General features: G+C 36.3%; 1 protein-coding gene across 7 annotated transcripts in view; it reads left to right on the top strand.

Annotated features, from left to right (window-relative positions):
- Positions 1–23,277, top strand: part of LOC139964547 (voltage-dependent L-type calcium channel subunit beta-1-like) — a 119,603-nt gene that overhangs the window by 79,327 nt on the left and 16,999 nt on the right. For 5 of the 7 annotated variants that reach the window (XM_071966188.1, XM_071966191.1, XM_071966192.1 and 2 more), the window contains 2 exons: positions 2,465–2,592; positions 7,648–7,889. In XM_071966188.1, coding sequence (XP_071822289.1) covers positions 2,465–2,592; positions 7,648–7,889 — 370 coding nt within the window. The remainder of the gene's footprint in view (positions 1–2,464; positions 2,593–7,647; positions 7,890–23,277) is intronic. The other 2 variants (XM_071966195.1, XM_071966193.1) reach the window with 2 other exon arrangements.

The following is a 23,277-nucleotide window of genomic DNA, read 5'->3' as shown; positions in this document are numbered from 1 at the left end:
TGCAATTGATCAATCTCGCTGTGTAGTTTCCCAACGGTGTTGAAGCTAGTGATTAATTTCATGTAGCAAAACAAAAACAATTTTTGTTGCAATGGAAGAATCTACAGGCTATGGAACAGGAATCAAACCAGTGACGTACGTTACGTTAATGAAACCGGTTCAGGGGCTGCACTGTAATGAGTCCTTTCTTGATGGCAATATCTGTTCCCAGCCAGTTGGGATGATTACCTAATTGTGCTAATACCTCTCTAAACTGTCCTCCCATATCATGCTTCAAAGCACTCGTACTGACACTACAAACAGTTCCTAACCTTTATCTGATAGAAACATGATATTCATACTGCTCATACTGACAATACAGAGTGCCTTGAAGCGGGACATGAAAATTACAATACAGAGGAAATTGTCCCAACTTGGTGTTGTTTCACAGTTTCTCTGTTGACGATGTCATCTGTTTGTATTTTTGCAGTTGTAGTGACGCAAAGTCAATCACATGAAAAGTTGAAAGAAAATTTATTGCTTCGTGACAATCTGTCACTTCTAAAACTTTGATGTGATGAAGGGTTGGCAACATTCTTAGCATCTATGAACTGAAAGAAGGTTCTCATAGCCATGTATGAGAGTTCACCCGGTGTTACATTAATGTTAAGATACAGTTGAAAGTCATTCTGCCTGATGGCTTGATTTCCTGAAATTAAATTAAAACATGGTTTATTTGAGATTTTATCAAGCTTTTCTAAACAAGTAGGTTTTTGATACATTGCATGATAACAGAGCTCTTTGGAAAGAAGAAGGGGGGGGGGGAAAATATTCTCAAATTTCTACGGTCAAAAGCGATGGTACTTCATAACGATATTGAAAATGTATTTAAGTTTCCTAGCTGAGAGGACTTGTTGGACTAAGTGGAGTTCAACAGCCGTGATGGCTCTTTCAGGCATCTGAAGTGACCTTGCATATCATTCATATCACTACAGCATTGCAGTACAAAGTTAAAGCTATTTCCAACAACAAAAGAAGCCGTCGCAATTTTTAGCGGGCTGCAAAGAAAAGCACAAAAAGTGACTTGATTCAAATTGTGACAGAATTTTGAACAGGGTTTTAGGAAGTGATTGTTGCTGTCACAAGGCAAATTTTTAAGGGTTTTTTTGCTGGTTGTTTCTTCAGAAATCCAGGTCTTACTTTTTTGGTTGACCGAACAGCAAATTTGGTCGCTATGAACAAATGTACCAAACTAACAGAGAATTTACACTAAAGGAGAAATGTGTAGGTTTGGTGAATAGAACTCCCCCTTCAGGTGGATCATGGATCTTCCACATTTTTCTGGATAATTTCATATCAGTATGTCCAAAGTGATGGAGGATGCTACCAATTTATCATTTGACCCATTTGGGGATATTTAGTTGCAATGCAATCTGAATTTAATGTAAATGACTAGTCATTTGCCGGACAAAATTTGGTCATCTTGGATGAATCTTGAAAATTTGCCCTGCTTCGTTGCAACAGCCAAGAAAAATCCAACCAAGCCTCGTAATCCTTGTCTGAGATCAAAACATATTACGCGAAACAACTCCGGTCGGGACGTTGGTATCAAAAGCTAGCTGTTATTAGAGTTTGTTGGAAATGCACAAACGACATGAATGACAAAAACTTTGTAAAGGTTATCGCTGGTTCGTTTCCTTCCTTTCCAAATGGCAATTACTGCTCTCTATATGAGTTGCGAAGAAATTGTGACCATGGTAACGGACTTGTTTGTTTTCTCCCGCAAGGAGAAAAAAAGAGTTACCTGTGAATTCATCTGTAACGGTTGATCGACCACCTGCAATGTGTATCCATCTTGTGTCGTCTCAAAATCCAATTTTGTTCTCCCTGGTTAATTTGGAAAGATTCCAGAGGGAGATCAGTCAGATGTAAAGCTGTTGTTTGATTGTGATAGGGGGATGGTTAGGCTCGATGGTGTTGGCCACTCACGTCATCACTATTGATCATGTGATCCACACCTCTATACCGACCAAATAAAAAATTCCTTTCTACTTGTGAGCACATGTCATCAGTCAAATTCTCCTGGACAACAAACCATTGCCTCCTGTGTGATTAAATTCGTTTTTTCCCTCTTTTTTTTGGGGGGGGGGGCATGTATGTAGGATTAAGAATCATGCTAGGCTCTCAAATTTAAAGCTCTCATGTGCACTGGTATATATCTGTCACCAAGGCATGCAATACTGACATGTAATTTGATGTCGCAATGACTAACTTATAAAAAAGTACAATTTTGTGTACACAATATACGCCAGTAGTCCCACAAGTTTAACAAATGTTTAATGTTTTATTTTCTGATTCGTAAAAAGAGAGGGTTACTTTAGTTTTGTGATTTTGTTTTGGTAAAGAGGTACTTCAAGGAGAAACTGTAGAGTACTGAAAGCATTTGTAACTATTTTCTTTCATTTTTTGTTTTCTTGTCTTGCAGAAATACAATAATGACTGGTGGATAGGTAAATTAGTGAGAGAAGGCGCAGACGTTGGCTTCATACCCAGCCCAGCCAAATTAGAAAATATGAAGCTACATGCATCCGGAAGTCGGAGTAAACTTTTAAAGTGAGTGTCTCTTTGATCATTTTCGTTATGTCATCAGAGGAAGAAAGTATTCATCCAATGTTATGTTCAGTGACTTGCAGGACAAAACTACACATCTATAATGCATCTGGCAAGACATTAACAAGCAGTGTGACCTAAGGTCACTGTAGATTCCAGGGACTTTCAGGACAAAAATATATCTATAATACATCTTTTAACTCATTATCAAGCAGTGGTGACCTAAGGCATCTTTTAACTCATTAACAAGCAGTGTGACCTAAGGTCACTCAGGTCAAGTAGGTGACTTGCAGGACAAAACTAATATCATTAATACATCTCTTAACTCATTACCTGGAACTGAAAGAATCCAAAAACTCAGATTTTTAGCGGAAGTTCCAAGCAGCTATGCCTGTGGAACTTGTGGCTATCATCATTCTCAGGGATTAGGACAGTAATGAACAGTCAATGGTAAAAAGCCCGACCTGATAATGAAAATGCATTATGCAGGAATCACCTGGGGATTTGATTAAAGCACTTCAAAAGGGTTTAAGCCATTAAAAGGCTACATTTAAACTTTCGAATTTTAACTTCCATTTGGACTTGACGAGTCGGTGGAGGCCGTTTGACACAATTTGTACGCTCTTTGCATCTCTTGGACGCACATTTATATATTGGCAACGTTGGTAAACGAGATATGTAGCACACACACATATCAAACAACCATCCATCATGGATATTCCAGTTGACACATTTATGACATGTCAATAGTTAATGAAGAATATAGAAAGTCTCAGGAACGTTAATATTTCAAGCCATTGGTTCATCAGTGTGAGTCATTTACAAAAGACTCACTCAATATATGTCCTATATTTATGAATAAGTCAGAAGGGAAGCGCAGACGGTGGGGGGGGGGTGGAGTTTGAGATATTTCATGAACTTCCAGAGTCAGTGGGACAGGGGAGAGATGATATTTAAGACTTTGTGGGAAGATGGAGTCAATTTTTAGAACCTGTAGAAATGGAATCATGATCCATATATTGATCCAGTATAAGAAATTTTGTTTGTTTGAGTTGCTGGGGATAAGAAGTTTTGAAACTTTCCAATATATACAAGAACACGAAACAAAAAAAAAAACCAAAAGAAGAAGAGGAAAAACGCCTTTACTATGAAGAGCTAGGGTAGGTAGGACAACGAGTTGTCTGTTTCTGTTTAATCAACAGAAGCAAAGATTTACTCACGTTATCATCACACATTATGTAAATGATGTCGTAGTCGTGCGAAATTAATATTCTGCCCCAAAAGATATTTCTTCACATATATGAATACCACTTTGATCAAGTACAATGTCTGTTATATCTAGTCACACATATATATAATACACATATGTATACAACACATGTGTATGCAGTCACTGGGTACATATATATGTGCATGTATCATTATTTGTAAATTCACAGAATTTATGAATGCAAACATATAGTGATACTTGTATTGATTTTCCTTTTTTCACTGAATTGGTGCAAACTGGATGCATATCAATGCATTTTCATGGGCTTATCTTGTGAAATATGATAACAGGTGTTTCACAGTGTCATTTTTAGTATGTCATTACATGCATAGATGAAAGCCGCATTTTTGCATTGGAATTCTGACTATAAACTGATTTAAAAATATTCACACATAATTCTATATACTTTGGCATATGAATTATAAGTGATCGTTGTGGTTACAACAGTATTGGTTTTTTGCTTATCATGTTGACTCGTTTTGAGTCCCAATGCGGGATATTTCCCCCTGTTCCAATTTTCTTTAGGGGAGGTGGGAGGGAGGGGGGGGACTAAAGCATCAGATAGTGTATTGAAATATTTTGTCTTTCGTGTTTACAAAGGAGAATTTATTTCCAGACTATAACAAATTTCAATGCAATATGCAGCTCAATCGATGTATGTCTTTCCCTCATAAATTTATTATTGACAGCCCAACGTTGTGTGACGTTGTGTTACAGTTCTGTTGATGATTGATATTCTGTGGTCATAATTTATGGAACTGAATTAAATTTAACAGTATAACACAAAATGGAGGTTTTCTTTAGTAATTGTGTGGATGGTACTGTATGCAAGACATCTGAAATAAGTTTTTGAAGGTTCAAAATGTCTGCAAAGTTGGAAGTTCATCAGGGGAAGAGGGAGGGAAGAATGGGACAATTGGGGGGGGGGGGGGGAGGGTGGAAGGAATGGAGGGAGAGGCTTGAAAGCTTTGCTTTATAACCTGCTGCCAGGAGCCTTTTTATTTATTTTTGTTTTCGGTTTAATTAATCGTGCATTCACTTTACAACTGAATTCATGTATTGACATTTTGTATTCAACTGCTTTTTGATTGGCCCAGACGGGCAGTCTGTTCAATTTTCTTCTGTGCTTTTTGCTCTCTCACTCTCTCTTTGAATAGTTTTCTCTGATGTTTTTGTCAATATGTTGTGCCTAGTACAATCTCTCTTGTTTTTTAAAATGTTTTCTTTTTCATCTTATTTATTTATTATTATTATTATTATTTTTTTTTTTTGATGTCACATTGTTGTTAATTTTAATTCCACACATTAGGCAGTTTTCTTGGAAACTCAGCTGCATGAAGTTAATAAATTTATATGGAAGATAAACTGATCAGCAAAAAATACCGTGGAAGTAAGCTTCTCATCACAAGTATAAAAATGACATTTTTTCTATGGTTCCAGATTTATAACTTGACAATAGCTTTAGTTTGTCTTCAAAGGCCCTGAATTCAGTTAAATGAAGATATTTGTTAATCTGTGAATTTGACATGGAGAAACAATTTGTTGTTGTCATATTACATTTTTCATTTCAAGATTGTTCAGTCCAGAAAGTTTCAAATTAGTGTGTTCCCTCTATAATGTATAAAATAACAAATCAGTTCTTGAATTTTTTCCATTTTTTCCCTTCAATTTTGATTTGAAGGAAAGGGGACAGAAAATCCATAATCCAGAGGGGGGGGGGGGGGGGGAGAGGAGGGATAGGGGCTTGAAGTATAAAAGAGTAAAAGTTGGCTTACAATTCCACTGTTCCTGTATTTTTTTTTACTCCTTGTTTGGTTAATGCTTGTCATCGAAAAATGCTATTTTTTCAGGCAAATTAATGATTAGGATTAATTGGTTTAAGTTGAATTAATCTTTGCCAACAATTTGTTTAATTATTTAGAATACTCGGGCTATAACAATCCCACTTGATACTTTTGACTCAACGCCATATCCTTCTCCAAAAGCAAACTTTTTGCCGGACGTTTTTTCCTTGTTCTCCAAGCTAATTTTGAACTGATGTTTCTCTGATCTGTGGTGAAAAGCAATCATTTTTGCCCTTTATTATAGGTGCTATTTTGGTGCAATAATGCCTTACAGTAATCTTGATATAACCTTTTCTGAACCAAAATAGTCATTCTAGTTGTCATAAATAAACAAGTTAAGAACGAAGTTAGTAACCTAGTGGGAGGGAAGAATTCTCGCAAAAGCAGTGGCCGATGAAAGGAAGCAGAAATAGATTGGAATTGTAATGTAAGCAACTGAACTTAAAATGTCTGTTCAAAATGACAGAATTTTAAGTGACAAGAACAAAAACTTAATTTAGAAACCGGATGTAAAATAAGGGAAAATCTATGGAGTAGAGGTAGGTTGAAAATTTTGAAATTTAAATATTGTTTACACAAGCAAGTTTTGTTAATAATGAGGAATTTTAAGTAAAGATAAAAATAAACTTGAAATATATTTCAAACTTTAAAGGTTGTAGCTGATGGGGGCAAAAAAATAACCTTTCCCAGATTGGATTTCTCTCTCCAAAAGAGAAACCTGTCAATATTTCTAATTCCTGTTGAGTTTTTTCTGAATATTTTGAATACTGAGAAAGTTTTGTGGGAGAATGGCCGAAGAGAGAAAGCTAGGTCAAAACATCTGGTCATTTTTAGATGCTTTAGCAAGCAGATCTTTGGTCGAGAACAATCAATTACTTGTGAGAAATTTGTCAGACTTTGTAAATTGTAAATGAGGTTATAATTTGTAGCATTGTTACCCTTCCCCTCCAAAAAAAAGAGTCCTCCCTCCTCCTCTTTACCCCACTCCCCCCCATAATGAGAGACATAGAGTGACCAGATTTTAAGGCAGCTGTGTATACTTCCCAAGATACAAACAGGCATATCACACTTTGAGAGCACCTGTTGTTTGTTGTTGTTGTGGCATCATTTACATATGTTTGCATATTTTTGCATATTTTGTTCTTCTCTTTTTAACAAGTTGCTTTGTTTCTCTTTTTATCTCTCCCCCTTCTTTTTCTTTGCCTGCATTTATTATTTAACCTTTTCTAACGTTACCAAACTGGCCACAATAATCTGCCAATCTTTTGGCTAAAATTTATTCACCTATTTCTCACACTTTTGTAATTTGGGACGATCACATTATTTGTAAACTTCATGGCACTAAATTAATCATAATTCTGTAAACGTCTTTTTCTTCATCATCTTCTTCTTATAAAAAAAAACAATAAATAACAAACCGGAATCTTATAAAAAAAAAATTAAAATTGAACCTTTTACTTTCATAACTTTGAATGGCTATATTCTGAAATGCTCTTGGCACAAAACTTTGCATATATTCCTATAAAAATGGGTTTATATTGTTGACTGAAATGGTTATTTCTGATTTGACTGATATGTTTTGTTTTTCTCTGTTTCTTTGCGTTTCTTTTTCATTTTTGGCTTTGCTGTCACTGCTTTTTGTTTCCTTTCCTACTTGCTTTTCAACAAAACATTTGTTGGGGTTTTATCAAATTGGTTATTGAATATGGATGCAACATTTGGATGTAATTATATTATATAATATGGTGGCACATTTGATTGCAAAAAAAAAACCCATCCCACCTAAAAAAAAAAAAAAAAAAATTGGTGCATGATGTTTGTGTAACAATTATTAAATGGCACGTCCCCAACACTCGGTGTGCCCGTCAATTGTTCATATCGTGTCCCACCCCTTCCTGTGTGGCATTCATGCATGAATTTTGCTCGGCTGGTATGTTAATAAAGATACAGCAGTGCACCCGCATCACCGCTCGGTAAAACCAGCTTTTCGAGCCTTCCAGGACTATCATTTCTGCAAACCAAATCTGCCACCTTGCCATCTCAAATGGGCAAGAACAGACTTAGTCATACCTCTCATACCCGTCACAGCAGGTCTACCAGTGGTCTCAGCTCCACCTCCAACCTGGGCGACTTCACCCTGGCTAACTCACGAAACAACTCCAGAGGATCAACGCCTCCAACTCCTGGTGAGTATGGAGTACTTTATGATCGGTTCAACGCTCAAAACTCATTATCTAATACTTACTATGTATATCTGATACTTGCTATCGTCCTTCGATCCGACCACCGTCTGTGGTAGCTCTCTTTCAATCACTTCTACAGAAATACCAAAAGCTACCCAATTTGAGGTCGTTAGAAGGACGATTAGCTCATTATTATTAACAGTAAATGCATTTATTGAAAAAAAATGGAAAAACCTTGAGATTGTCAGACAAAGCAATATTGTCATTCAGACAAAATTGTTGGTCAATCTTTCTGGGTCCAAGGCTAGTTTCGCAAAGCAACGGAAACAGTCGCTTTACTCTCCGACAAAATTATACGTATGACAGGCATCTCTTGCAGAGTGAAACAGGGTCCTACCAGGTTGTATGCAAGCATGCCTGCATGAGTGAGAAACCCCTTGATTATCTCACGAAGGGAAGTACTGTAGTTTGACAGTCCCAAGTGAAAAAAAGACAAACAAAACAGGAAATAAAAGGTTTTAGGACTCATTTAGAGTGTGGTATATGGAAAACATACTTTAATATGGAAACTTTGGTCTTTATGATGTTAGAAGAAATGAATTTATCGGCAGAACTCTAAATAAACGTTACTGGAAAGGTTTCAAAATTTGCAGCAAATATGTCAAATTTCAAAATCTGCTCCCTCGCTTTCTTTGCCAGTTTGCAATAAGACGAAGTTACTTTTAAAATTTGGTTCACAGTGATGTGATGTAATTCTTTCATATGTATGTTTTAGCTGTAGGCAGATCCACACACACACACGCGTATGCACGCACACATTTAATCATTCGCAAATTCCATTCCCTTACTTAAGCTACCCTCATACGTATGCTATATTCTGATAGACTTTGCTATGCGAATTATAACTGTGAATTTTGTGTGTGAAGTCCCACAGACATAGCAGTACACAATATATTTCACAGTGCTTCAGACACATGAAGAAAGTCTATTGCCATAGCAACCTTTTTTTCCACACTGATTGAGCCTCGCGCATGTATTATACTGTATACACATGTTGTAACTATTTGATGTTGCCTAATTATTGTGGGTATTCTACAATGAACGTTTGGACTAATAGTCGGTGGCATGTTTTACGGAGATGTGTAAAAACCCCATAAAGGACTCCTGTGAAGCTGTATAGCATGCCAGGCCTTTCCAATAGATATTGTACTGTGTTGCAGTGTCCAGCAGGTGAAGATGATGCAGCAAAACATTGTATAATAGGTACAACTAAGAATGGAATATACGTCCATGGCTGTACAGTACACTACGAGCAAGGAGAATGGTTATCAGCTGTAGAAGCTAGTTTTTGGTTAGTGGATATTAAGAAGAATAGCTCACTGATCAGTGAAGGATGGGGAGAGAGAGATGGAGAGGTCGGGGGGGGGGGGGGGAGGAGGTATGAGGGAGCTGAGTTAGATATCACAATTTGGTTGTGTTTGAACGTATAGCATCATAAACTAGGAGATATTCTTCTTCAAATTGTCTACCTTGTTAGGTAAATTTGTTTAATTCATGTTACTTTTAAATAAAATTTACATCATTGACATATTGTAAGCTTGGCATCATCCATTCACATGATATAATGCAGAGTATATAGTAGTAACACTTGACTGTCTAACTGGGAAACTAAGATTTTCACCATCAAGTCCTATCGTAATACCGCTCATATACTGTAAGGTAATCCCCTGTTTGTTATTTTCATCCAAGTAAGCGTGAAACCGACCTATAGGAATCATGCAAAGTCCCCTTTATAAGCATCAGAAAGTGTTGTATTCAAATCCTGTTAGAGGATTCATGCTCATTCATATACAGGAGACAAAGATCCACCTTTTCCCCCAAAAATTCTGACAGGATTTATTTCAAGCTAAGCTCTCGTCAGTAGTTTTCGGAGTAAGACTTTTTCATTGAAACACAATCAGGCAGTTAACCACTGCAACCATTAAACCCTTCTATATAAAGAGACAGAAGAAAGATCAAATTTTGACTGTGACGATATGGAAGAAAAGAGGGAAATGTGATGAAGAGAAAGAAATTGAATCCAAAAGAAACCAAATCCTTATCCTTAAAGATCATTCATAAGAATGAAAACAGATCACCTTAAATCATGTCGCCATGACTACAAAGTGCCCATCAAAGACTATTTTAAAAGCCATTTTCACTCTTCTCAATGTAAGTGACGAAACTATTCCATTCATGATAAAAACTGAGGGACAAGTGTTTGCCTAATGTGGATGAGAAAAATGGGCGGGGGGGGGGGGGGAGGGGAACCTTTGCCTTTCTTCAATCACTATTTTCTTTTTTCCTTTTGATAAAGTCATAGTTTCAAATCGTGAAAATAAACGTTAAGTTATAGATGCAAAGTAAATGCCCGGAAGGGGGAGACAAATGAATCAGCAATATCATCCAATCAATTAAGCCGACTTGAAAAGTATCATAATGAAAGATTTTACAGGGGAAAATAAAGAAAAACAGAATGGAACTGAAAAGCTGGATATTTTAACAGTTACCAGGGCATTTGAAATAGATTCTCTACACACACTGAATAACTAATGTAAAATATGTAGCTGGAACACAGAGGGTATGAGTTAAACATTAGTGTATGAGACTATGTACATATATACATGAGAGATTAAGGCTTAAAAATACTGCAAATATGTTCTGCATTGAATGTTAACCTTAACATTGATATTCAGTTATAAATGAGGCTGTGTATGTTAATTGTTATGGGAGGGCAGGTTAAGTCCTGCGGACAAGATTGGTATTGATGTAATCTAAGACGATTGATATTCAAGTATTAACGTGTTGGTTTACATCTACAGTCGGACAGAATAATGGGGCAAACCAAACTCAAAACATGTGCAGTATTAATATAACAGTGATTGATGTACAGTGGATGTACTTATGGAACTAAATGTACATCTGTGCATGGGAGGGGATTTAATAGGAGTTAAATACTTTGAAACACAGAGAATATCAGTGCAGACTTAAAGAGTAATTTCATTTATGAGACTTAAATTTAGATCTATATGAGACCATAAGACATTAACTACTCAAAAAACACCTATGAACAAATTTTATTATAAACCAAAAAAAAATATATACAGTTATGAAACCATACTAAATGATAGATCTATGGGGAATAAACAGGAAAATCTGCTTCTTTAGGCCATAAAATGTATTAATGTGACGGAAAATGTGATTATATTGAATAATGAGATAGTGTACACTCTCAGAGAAGAGAGGTAGTTTGATCCAAAATTGGTAATGTAAATGACCCTAGTGATTAACCTACAGCATTAAAAGATTGAAGTATTGATGCAAATTTCAGCTCAGTATTATTCATGTGATTTATATGTGACATAGAAGTCATGTTTTCATGATTTATTGTTTTTCCATATAAAACTTTATACGATGCAGCTCTGCAATAGAGGTCATTAGTCGATGTTTTCAAATATCTTAGAGAGCTTTTCTTAAACCAGTTCTTTAACCAGTCCTTAGCAACATTCCAAAACAATTCCCTTTTTGACAGAGTTGATAATGCTTCTTCGTGTATTTTCTAGAACAGTGCCGTCCAGTTTTACGTCAGAGTTTTCTTGTTGAACTCGTCCCAGAGTTGAAGACTTTATTCCCAGAACTCCCCGAGCTGTAAGATATATTGTAGTTTGATTGATATGTTTTGGTTTGGGACTCACATCAGAAGTGTGTAATTCATTTAAACTCAGAGTCTGTGTGGTGCTACCCCTCTGGCCGCTCTGTCGTATGCCGTCACGGTGTTGTACCGTCCTGTCAATGATTATTATCGTTGTTATCATAGTAAGGGGGTATGGGGCAGTTTTTATTTGACGTACTAGCAAGTCCACCGAGATAATGACAGATTAGTGGAATAGCTAGTGTATATACTTATACCACATTTCTGGTTAACAAGAACTGTTTTACATGCAGTGCCACCAGTGGCTTTGAATCTCGAGAAAGTTCAAATGTAGTTCTTGAAAATGTGATGTCATTTTGTTTGGTAGCTTGATAGTTATACAACTGAAATCTAAAATCTCTCTTTACAATGGTCCTTTGGTAATAGCGCCATGTTTGAACTAACAATGACCACGTTTTAACTTGAGGAAACCCTACATTATTCTTTTCAATTGCAGGATTCCTTTCGTTGGTAGCTTGATATTTATACAACTGAAATCTAAACTCTCTCTTTACAATGTTCCTTTGAACTAACAATGACCATGTGTTTTAACACATGGAAACCCTACATTAATCTTTTCCCTGCCTCCAGGTAATTCAAGTGCAGGATTCCTTTTGTTGGTAGCTTGATAGTTATATAACTGAAATCTAAAATTTATATCTAAAATAAACTTGATAGTTATATAATGAGATCTAAAATATCTCTTTACAATGGTCCTTTGAACTAACAATGACCAAGTGTTTAACTCGAGGAAACCCTACATTAATCTTTTCCCACCTCCAGGTAATTAGATTGCAGGATTCCTTTTGTTGGTAGCTTGAAAGTTGTACGACTGAAATCTAAAATATCTCTTTACGATGGTCCTTTGACCTAACAATGACCACATGTTTTAACACGAGGAAACCCTACGTTAAATACTACTGTTTTGTAATCTGTAATCCTATGCTTGTTGTTTACGGTGGTGTTAAAAAATTCACTGACGTAAGGAACATAATATATGGCATCTGTTATCGGCGTTATAAAACCAACACTTTGGAGAACATAATCAAATATTTGCTTGTATTATTTGAAAATTATCAAAAGTACATAAAACTAAGACGACACTTTATGAAGGGAAGAGAGGTTCATTCCATTTAAAAGATAAGGACATTATTGCATCATGTTTTAATTTGAATGCGAAACAGACTCTGTGGTAAATCAGCAGGAAATATGTTTAGCACAAAGATGAAACATCGTCTCTTGTGTATTGATGTAATATATTAAGTAAACTACACATACAAGAAATGGCTTCTTTATTAATAAATAATATAAGAAACAAAATTATTGTGATTTAATTTGAAAGTTTTCTTTAAATAGAACATTTATGTAATTAGTTTATTACAAAAACAAATTTTTCAGTGAGAAAAGTCTGTCAGATAATTAAAAAATTATGTACCATTTTTCAAAGAACAAATTTAATTTGCTTGTCACGCTATGTTGCTTCCAGTCATGCAAGCTCCCTTTTTTTCCCTTCTTTTTTTTAAATATAAAAATATATGTTCGTGTTTTATGTAATTCCGACCATGTACTGTTAGCTGTGCTAATGGCATGACATTATTACTTCTTCTTTTTTCTTTTATTTTCATTTCTTATCACCTTCTTCAAGGCTTCTTGTGACAAGCAGAGAAGAGTTCATTGGTTATTCTAGTCAGTTCATGATGTTATTACGTACCACTGCTATATTGCCTAGAGCCTGCATTGAAGGCTCGCCTGTAGGTCCTTAATAAGCTCTGCATAGTTTCATAGACTTTTTGTCTTCCTTTAATTAAATTCGTGTGTGAACACGGAGATGTCTTTGATGTTGTAGCATTCAATTTCAAAAAACAATAAGGATATAAATATGAGAGAAATATTGCATTTCTAAATGAAGGAGGGGAAAAAAAAAAAGAATAGAATAATTTGAGACTTGACATATGAACAGTTTTAATACCAAAGACCCAATTTTTATGGCACAAAAGTACTTCATCCGCCTTTGAACATTTTTGATCAAACTTGTTCATTAATGTTGTTAACGTTGACACGAACCTTGCCACGATCATTGATCTATGTGAGGAAGATAAGTGTCACAAACATCTTTCATAAACAGTTTAAGAAAACTATATTATTTGGGAGATATCACAGATTTAATTTTCCTTCACACGTACACAAGGGCAAAGACTTGATCAAGTCCATTTTGTGACATCATTGAGCCAAATATGTGCTTCAATTTTGTGTTGCTTTTCTTCAATGATTACAATGTTAATTTCCAGTAATGGACGATAGGTTTGCAAGTGCCAACTCAAAACATGACAAAATATTGAACGTCTCATGGCATGACCTAATAGTAGTGGCATTGTTTTCAGCTATGTGAAGTGAGTTAACATTCTACCTTGAAAATATGAAGAAAATAAATAAATAAAGAGAGAAGGTTAAATAGGTTTCAGATCCTGGTAGCATATGACATCAACCCTCCATAAAAACAGGCCTTAATTTCCCTCCCATTCAGCCATCATCCTTCTTCCTCTCCCCTGACCACCCCCCCCCCTGACCCGTCCTTCTCAGTTTAACCATCTTGATCTTTCATTCATATGCTAGATATTAAACCTTTCTAAGAAAAAATGTGATTTCAATGTGTTTGGAAAATTATTATTAACTGACAAAAAAAATGCTTTGTTATAGTCTAAAAGTGAGTAGAACTTGATATTTCTCATTTTCCAGTATTACATAAAAACCCACATACAATTATGTAAACCTTACACAAGCTGGATTAACACCGGCTGAGTTGATAATCCACTGTTAACAGTGACTTTCCCTTCACAACAGGTTCCCCGCGATGTTACACAAAGACGATAAAATTTGTCCCTCCCATGAATATTTCATTATAGGCTGCTGTGTGTGTTGCAGCGTTGATCCGCGTCGAGACTGACGTTGAGGGGGTCGAACAAGGGGAATCAGCTGATATATGATGCGTCAGGCCTGTTGGAAAATGTCATTCCTCTTGTTTTTTGCATACATATATATATATAGTGTTGACATTATAAGATTGTGTGTATATAGGTAGGGGTGGTGTTGTGTATCAGAATTTCTCCTAAATGTCATTGGTTGTATGGCTGCTGAGTGTGGACAGTGGTATGAAAACAAAGTAAGACAAATGGGATGCTATAAATCTACTTTTTGCTGGTTTCTTGGATCCTGGAAGTCTTCTTTAGGTTGTACTACTGTTTGTAGAGCTGCTGTATTCTCTGTGCCTGTTGTTTAGGGTGGTGGTTAGAAATTCACTGACGTAAGGAAACAAATATATGGCATCTGTATCGGGGTTATAAAACCAACACTTTGGAGAACATAATCAAACTTTTGGTTGTATTATTTGAAAATTATCAAAAGTACATTCATTCTGTTTGGGCAAATATGTTTTTTTTTTCAGGAGTATAAGAACACATGTGGCTTGTGGTTAAAAACACCAGCATTGAAAAGAATTAAAAATTTATTAAATGGTAGCCAGGAGGGAATATCGTTTGCTTCTGATCGCTTCTGACACCATGATGAATGACCCCACGACTCCTCCCAGTTACTCGATGTTAACTTGACATTTCATTGGACGATAGTGTTGATCTTTTTCTCTGGAACAAATTGAACTTCTCATATTCATTAAATTTTAATCAGTTGTAATTTTATCATGAGTAATGTGCTGTAGGGTTTGTATCAAAAATTTGAAAAGCTATCTATTATTATAATCAGATACATTCCACATGAAATGAACATTATGTAGTATTCCACTTAACATTATGCAGTATCCAATTAATGATTTGCTTTTTGTTCTAACCATTTAATTATCCAGAAATATTTCCTTTTTTATGATTACTCCCATATGCAAATTTAGTAGCAAAATCATGTGAAATTTTTCAATTTATTCACTCTTCTCTCAATTACCAGCTGTGTCTCTAATTTACATGTGCACTCAAATCTAACTAGCCTACAAATGTTTGTAAATATTTTAGCACAGCGCCCCCATTTATTTAGCATAGCACCCCCATTTATTTAGCATAGCGCCCCCATTTATTTAGCATAGCGCCCCCATTTATCTACTTCAGGGTCAATGTCCAGTTCCTCTCATTTCTAAATCTACTGTACCATTATTGAGAGGCTTACATTATAAATACTAGTGTGATTTACATCCATTGGAATCCCCTTGGTTTTGAAGTTTTGGAGAAGTTTCTGAAGAGCAAAGATCTGAATTCAAGATAACATCACCTGTATGAAGCACTGATAAGTAACCTGTTAAATTTTAGAAGCTTTTGAAGAAAAAGTTTTCATTAAAATAGCCTAATGTGCTTTGGTATGGTTTGTACAGGTACCAGTTATGCAAGAACATAGTGTATGCTTGTAGTGTAGTGTATTTGCTTGAGAACTTCACCGATTCTCTTTACTAGAGCTCATATACTCTTTAAACATAACTTTCTTTTATTTTATTTCATGTACTAGTTTTCCAATAAGGTTTAGATCTATTGAATGTATTCATACATCTTGGGCCACATGGTACATTACTATTGTGTTATAGGCTACTTGTTAGCCTATTGTTAAAAAGAACCTAGGCTGGAGTTCTGTAACTTTAGAACATTTGGATAATCATACCTGGTGGTCTCTGGACATCATGTACAATAATATCCCAGGGTGAGTTTTTATGGTAAAGTCAGAACTAGGCTTACTATAGAAGGAGGCAACAGAACTTTGTAGAGACATAACAAATACTACACAAAAACTACACACTGGAGTAATCCTGTGTTCAGCAAACTTTAATATAATCTTCCCTTTACTTAAAACAACATCAAACTTCTACACAAACATTTATAAACCCTTTACTCTTATATACTTTACTCTAGTAGCTCACTGAACCAATACCACAATAATATATACAAAGAGGCTATAGCTTGGACTACGGGTCTTGTGCTGATACACTCCATGCCACAAATCCCTGCCACACAAGCACACAACCCTAGATGCTGGTTATATCTACAGCTAATCACTATATATAACCCCTACATCTCTCCCCCTACCCCCCTCTCCCCTTAACTGAATGTCACAGGCTGGTATAAATTTCACAGGTCACAGACTGGTATTGTTCTTTCAAAGGTTATTCCAAGTTGTTCTACTTGCTCTAGAAACAGATTCTGATCTGCACATGTTCTGCTGTCCTAACAACCCTGGATGCTGGATATATCTATAGCTAATCACTACATATAACCCCTAAATCCCTCCCCCTAAATCCCTCCCCCTACCTCCCCCCCCCCAACTGAATGTGACAGGCTGGTATTGTTCTTTCAAAAGTTCTTCCAAGTTGTTCTACTTGCTCCAGAAACAGATACTGATCTGCACATGTTTCTGCATCTGCTGTCCCAAGTGGTTGGGATGCAGCCCTGGCTTTTACACCAGATGGATATACCTATCCAACTCTCATCATGCATACCCACAGTATTGAATATGGCTCCAAGATTCCCTTACCGATGCCATCTTAGCACCCAAACCATAACAAAGCTTTCTCCAAATACGAGTGGTCGCTATGAAGGGACTACTGTCCCGAGTTAATCACATTTACAATCTTAAGTTTAATGGTTTGTCGAAATCCCAGCCAATTCAGAGAATGCCAAGGCATTCGGTATGGTTATTCCTCATGTAGTTTGCTGGATTCAGATTGCTTGGAAATCACAGAAGGTCCTTAACTGTCTTCCCAGTCGGGATCAATTTCTTTGAGATGAAAAACTTTCTCCTTGATCTCAGCTTCCTTTAGCTAATATTGGGATATTGGAGACATAGAGTAGCTGAAATATTGGCTCCACAATCACACGACTTTATTTGTTGTATTCTCACTTCAGAGGGTGACCAAGGAAGAGGTGCCATTAGTTGCTCTATTGCAATTCTGGCATCCTGTGATATAGTTTGCATATTTTGTATACTGTACCTTCTCTCACTTACCATCTTAGATGGTGTCCGAGACAAGGTAACCACTCTTTTACCCTATAGCGATTCTTTTATTGTGATTTTGCTTTTGTTTTGTACAGTAATATCTTCCTTTACTCAGCAAATGAGTCTTCAGCTTTGAGGAAGAACAGACTCATTAAATCGTCCCAGTTTATCAAAGATTTATATCTCCTCCCAGATTTATCTCTCCTCCCAGACAAATGATCTTATTAGATTGGGATCAATTTTTCTGTTATCTACTGATAACAGGGTTGAAGAAGAACCTTTTCCGCTTGACTCAACATTTACCATAGACAACAAATAGCAAGTTCCTGCATCCTTAGTCTTGAATCAAGCAATGGAAATCTTTTACAGTTACTGCAACTTACAGTTTTCAAGGCTTGTAGGGTTTGAGAACATCCTCTGGGACATCAAGGCTTCACTCCCATAGCTGGATTTCTGAGGTGAATTCTCCTCGTGTCCCAGTTTATCGAGTTACTTTATTGCTTGGAAGCTTTGAAATGTTCATCAATTTAGATCAGACGTGTAGAACGAGAGTGAGATTTGTCCACATTTATTTCTTCAGGAGGTACGAATAACCTCCCCCCCCCCAAAAAATGTGATTACAAGCTTGAGCAGCAGTTACATAGAGCCTTTTTGGCAAACAGATCTTAGTGGAAACAGGTATCTCCTTTCATTGCTTGTTTTTTTTATAAGCAATGTGACCATTTATATGGCTTTTCAAATCCTAGTAGGCCAGAAAAGGAGCATCAGAACTCTGAAGTTTACTCTGCAGTAACAGCCTTAGTATCTGGAGTCGCCTAACAATACTCTTCGGGGTTGCAAATTGGGGTATTAAAGAACAGCCATATTAATTCGCTGATGCTTTTATCATGGGTTTCCAATCATGAGACACTCAAGGGTTCTTCTCAAACACTGGATGACCCAGAAGAAAGTTTGTTTATAGTACTTTTCATCACGCATCTCGAACCAGGGCAACATCCGTCATCTCAAACTTGGGATCTTCAAGTTGACCTGTATATGTCATATGCCAGCAATACAACCACTGCAGTTCAGTACCGTTAATGGTACACCACAGTAGTACAGGGTCCACCACACTCAACAGTACCTCTGGCAGTTTTATATGTTCCCTTCCTTTCATGCCCTCATTAAAGGAAAGTCAACAAGTATCTACTATAAAGAATTAAAAGTTGGTGCGACCATCTTTGCTGTCCTTTGTGATTAAGTACCCAGATGATTCACTGGTCTCTATGTATGAACAGCAATACTTCTTCACCTCGGCTATAGAGAATGGATGTCCAACTGTTAACATACCAGTGTCTTTCTACCCAGAATTTAAGTTCACTCTTCATCGTTTAAAGAGGACAAGCTGTGATGTCCAATTCCTCGCTCCTGATCCGATTCCCCGCTCCTGATCCCTGAACTCTCCTCTGACTAGCACCTAGAAAGGGCCCAAATTGCATTTGAACCAATAAATGTGAGATGCTCATTTCAAACTTGAGCAGTCAACCGTATTTGTTATTTGTTTTTTTAAATAAAGTGTCACAAACCATACCGCACAACATTCTACTTTTGTCAGAAAAAAATACTGAATCTTGATTCTTTTCTTTTAGAAGATGTGGCAAATGAATTAAATGATAATTAATACAAATTATGTATTTGTTTGTGTAAATAGGATTAATTAATATGTATTTGTGTAAATAGGAATTAATTAATATGTATTTGTGTAATAGGATAAATTAATATGTATTTGTTTTTGTAGTAGGCTAAATTAATATGTATTTGTTAGTGTAATAGGATACATTAATATGTGTACAGAGTGTGATGGGTTAACTGCATGGAGGTCAGGTATTGTTCTGTTAGATGTACTGTTCACCTCCAGCACAGTTCTCTTCCATATAGTCTCTGTGGAAGTATATATATATGGATATTCCATGAGAGCAGAATATTACTGGAAAATCAATTTCTGCTGTAATATGAATTAAATTATAAGTAAATTAAAATCCAGTCTCCTTGACAAATTTATGGGATACATACTGGAGACTGTATCAGATGGGAAGGCGGTTACATTGTTTTCTAAGACTACTCGCTGCATCTAGCGATAAGAAAAAAGCGAGAAAGATAGAGAGAGAAGAAAGAAAAGAAATCTGGTTCAAATCAATAAATATCAATTAAGTAAGTTTAAAGCCGAGGAATAGAACGAAGTATGAGGACGTGAACATAATCATGAATGTTATTATTTGATTCAGAGGTTTCTACATAGTATCAAACATTAACTCTTTGTTTTGACAGCTGCGACATTTACCTCTCGCGTTGCAGTATACAGCTCGTAAAAGTAGATCGTTTTACTCGGCTCAGTTTATTCCAGGGTTTTTGTTTTCCTCTAATTGACTATCGAGCAGATGGGTTAATTAAAGTAAAGCAATAAGAACAAGACCAGACAATTAGTTGGCCTACTTAAACAACAGAAGATGTGATTGTAATTTATTAAATTAAAAAATAATATTTGAAGGCTTTCATTGGAAGAGATTGTAGAATAAGAAAGCTACATAGCAGACAAAGCTACATCAAATAACCTGTCAAATTGTTTTTTATAGAGGTAGTTGTCATCTTCTAAATATTCTCTTCAAGACTCCTACAGTAAATCTTTTAAATAAGTCTGTAATTCATAAGTTTCATAACTTGTAATGAAATAGTTTCAGTTTTGCTGCAAGTTTGCAGTATGTTAGTATGTTACTCGTGCCTGAAACCCACCCCTTCCCTGGCTTCCTACTCTTCTCTCTGTAACGAACTGGATCACCCCGGGGACCGATTGAAATTAGCAAATGGATGCCCAGGAGCAACTTCTGGACAATTTCTATCACTAGGTTTTTATCTACAAAATATTTCACTTCGAGGAAATAAATAACTTGCCCTCAAAAACTGCTTGTCAAAAGGGTTAAAAATTGCAAACTAATATTCAGTTGATATTTAGATTTAAAAAGCCAGTTTTAGCTTTTTTTGTCAAATGTCAATTGAATAATTAATAATACCTCCTATATGCCAACATAATACTGTATGTTGCACACTGTAGGTGAAGTACTGTATAATATACACAAAGTTAAGTAAACATGTCTTTCTAGGACATGCACACATTTCTAAGTAAGGTTCCATGTAAAAAAAAAAATTCTCCCCAGCTGTGTGAAACAGTGGAATATGAAAGATTACGTCCGATGCAGGAGGCTACAGCCCCCCCCCCCCCCAGCTTCTTTTTTTTTAAAATATTTTTTATTATTTAGGTTTACAGTCTTGTTCAGGGCCAAGGCCCTCTCACACGACTTTACAACCCTGGTCATTGGTAACTTGACACCCCTACACACCAAAGTGTGCACAATTCAATCAATCTCTCCTGGGGCACCACAGTGCTTCACAACCACGTGTCCCCTGGGGACTTCCCATAGGGTGCAGCCACAAACCGGCGCACGCAACTGGCAAGTCCCCATTTATACACCTGGGTGAAGAGAGGCAATGGAGATAAAGCGCCTTGCCCAAGGACACAACGCAATGATCTGGCCAGGGCTCGAACCTGTAATCCTTAGATCACAAGTCCACTGCTTTAACCACTTGACCACAACGCCCTCACTAACTCTTACTCTTGAAGTGGTACCTTATTACTATTGCATCAATTGGCTGTTTAATCTCTCCCTACAAATTGTCTTGCACTCATCTTCCTATATGTACATAACTGTGATTTGCCTGAGCTATATACACAATATCTTGTTGGAATGTACCATCGATTTTATAGATAGCTATGTTTGACTTTTTCAGTAGGAAAAAAAACTCCCCATGATTCTATCAAATCATGAAATGTCTTGAAATCTTTTGTATATAGGTGTATACAGTATCCTTACAGTATGTTTTTGATATTGGAGCACTATATAACTGATAATTTCTTAGGGCTATTATCCTATGTAGCTTTGCAGCTATCTTGTTTACCAAACATGTAAACAAGACCACCCCCCCTCTGGCATGGGATATCAGAAATCCAATGAATGACGTCGTGATGATCGTAACCAGTCGATCACTTCCAAGAATTCCCAAGCGCATGGACAATATTTGGTTTCCGTATCTCCCTTCCCCTGTTTGACGTATTTACCGGTTGATGGCAATTGCATCTTAATTGTCATTGATTTAATTTGATCCACTCTCAGAGTATTATTACAAGACTATTCTGGTTAACCTTTAGGTCATTGTGTTCATTTGAAGTCATCAATTTGGCAGCAGTGAAAAGGAACTTAAAATAGTTCTTGAGATTGATTTAGAATGAACTTGGTAAACAAAGAAAATTGTTAAATTGTCAAAAAGTTTTAATTAAGATGGATTCAAGTGGCAAGAAGATGACCAATGATAATGTGCGATCTGGTATAGTATTCTGCTCCCACACTGCTAGACCATATGAGAGGATGGGGGGGGTGAGTGAGGGGGGTGAGTGAGGGGGGTGAGTGAGGGGGTGAGTGAGGGGGTGAGGGGTTGGTCAGGGGGATGTAGCACAGGGGCCAGGGGGGTGAATTACGGGTCATGCAGACATATGGTATAAATAATAATATATTCCCTTTTTCAATCGCTACCTGCTCCGCGCACCAACCTCCGTTTATGTTAATGGTATTGTCTTAAAATCTTGTACGATTGTTTTGATGCAATGTAGGCCTGTGTTACTAATTTTGTTGTTGTTGGATGTAAAGATCATGCAGTTTTAATAATTAAATATAGTTAATAACCTGCTGGATGGGATTTCCAGATACTGCGGTTTTACATTATTCCTCGACTACGTTGCAATTAAGACAGAGGCAATAATTGTGGTAGAGTGACTTGCCCTCTGTTTATAAAATTCTTCAACCTCAGCTTAATCAACTTGGTTGATTTTGTAATGGCTTATATACTTGCGTGCAGTAGCCTTGTAGCTAGATTAGTTCTGGTTTATTGTAGGTGCTACCGTGCTTGTCATAATGTGTGTGCTATACAATGATCTGTTTAATTAATGCCTTGTCTGCTGTCATCGCTGGATCTTTCAAAAAGTAGATAGATTTTGTTCCTCAATCCTGTAAAGTACATTGGAATTAAGACAGAGGTATAATTTTGTACGCAAAATTGACAATGTAAAATTTTATATAAAGGGTTCAAAGTTATTTATTTCTTTATTTCTTATAAATTATTACTATTATTATTATCATTTTTAATTTTTAATTAGTATTAATATTTTATTATTTATTACTTATTTCAGACATGTATAATACTTGTACATATTTCATATTTATATGTTAACCTGTCAAGTAATCATCAATTATTTTTAAGTTATTTCCTTGTCCTTTTCTGCATCCTTTTGTTTTCTTTGTTTCTTTCTTGACGAGATGAGGGTTTTTTTTCTCCGTCTAGCTATAATAATCTCTTGTTAATCATGCAGAATTCTTTAACAAGAAAGTTGATAAATAGTTAATTAGCAGGAGGTGCTCTATTGATATCTTGGCTTGTGGAGAATGCATAGATAATTAAGCAGAAGCCGCCAGAAAGCTGGCCGTCTGGGTTTCTCTAGATGTGTGAGGCATGTCAGCGAGGGAATGCCAGCTAGATAAATATATCATGGTCACAGAGTAATCATGTGATAATACGTGTAGAATGCCGAAATTAGTT

This window comes from Apostichopus japonicus, chromosome 23 (assembly GCF_037975245.1).
Source record: "Apostichopus japonicus isolate 1M-3 chromosome 23, ASM3797524v1, whole genome shotgun sequence".
Lineage (NCBI taxonomy): Eukaryota > Metazoa > Echinodermata > Holothuroidea > Aspidochirotida > Stichopodidae > Apostichopus > Apostichopus japonicus.
Note: the sequence above shows the minus strand (reverse complement) of the source record. Positions and strands in the feature narration are given on the sequence as shown.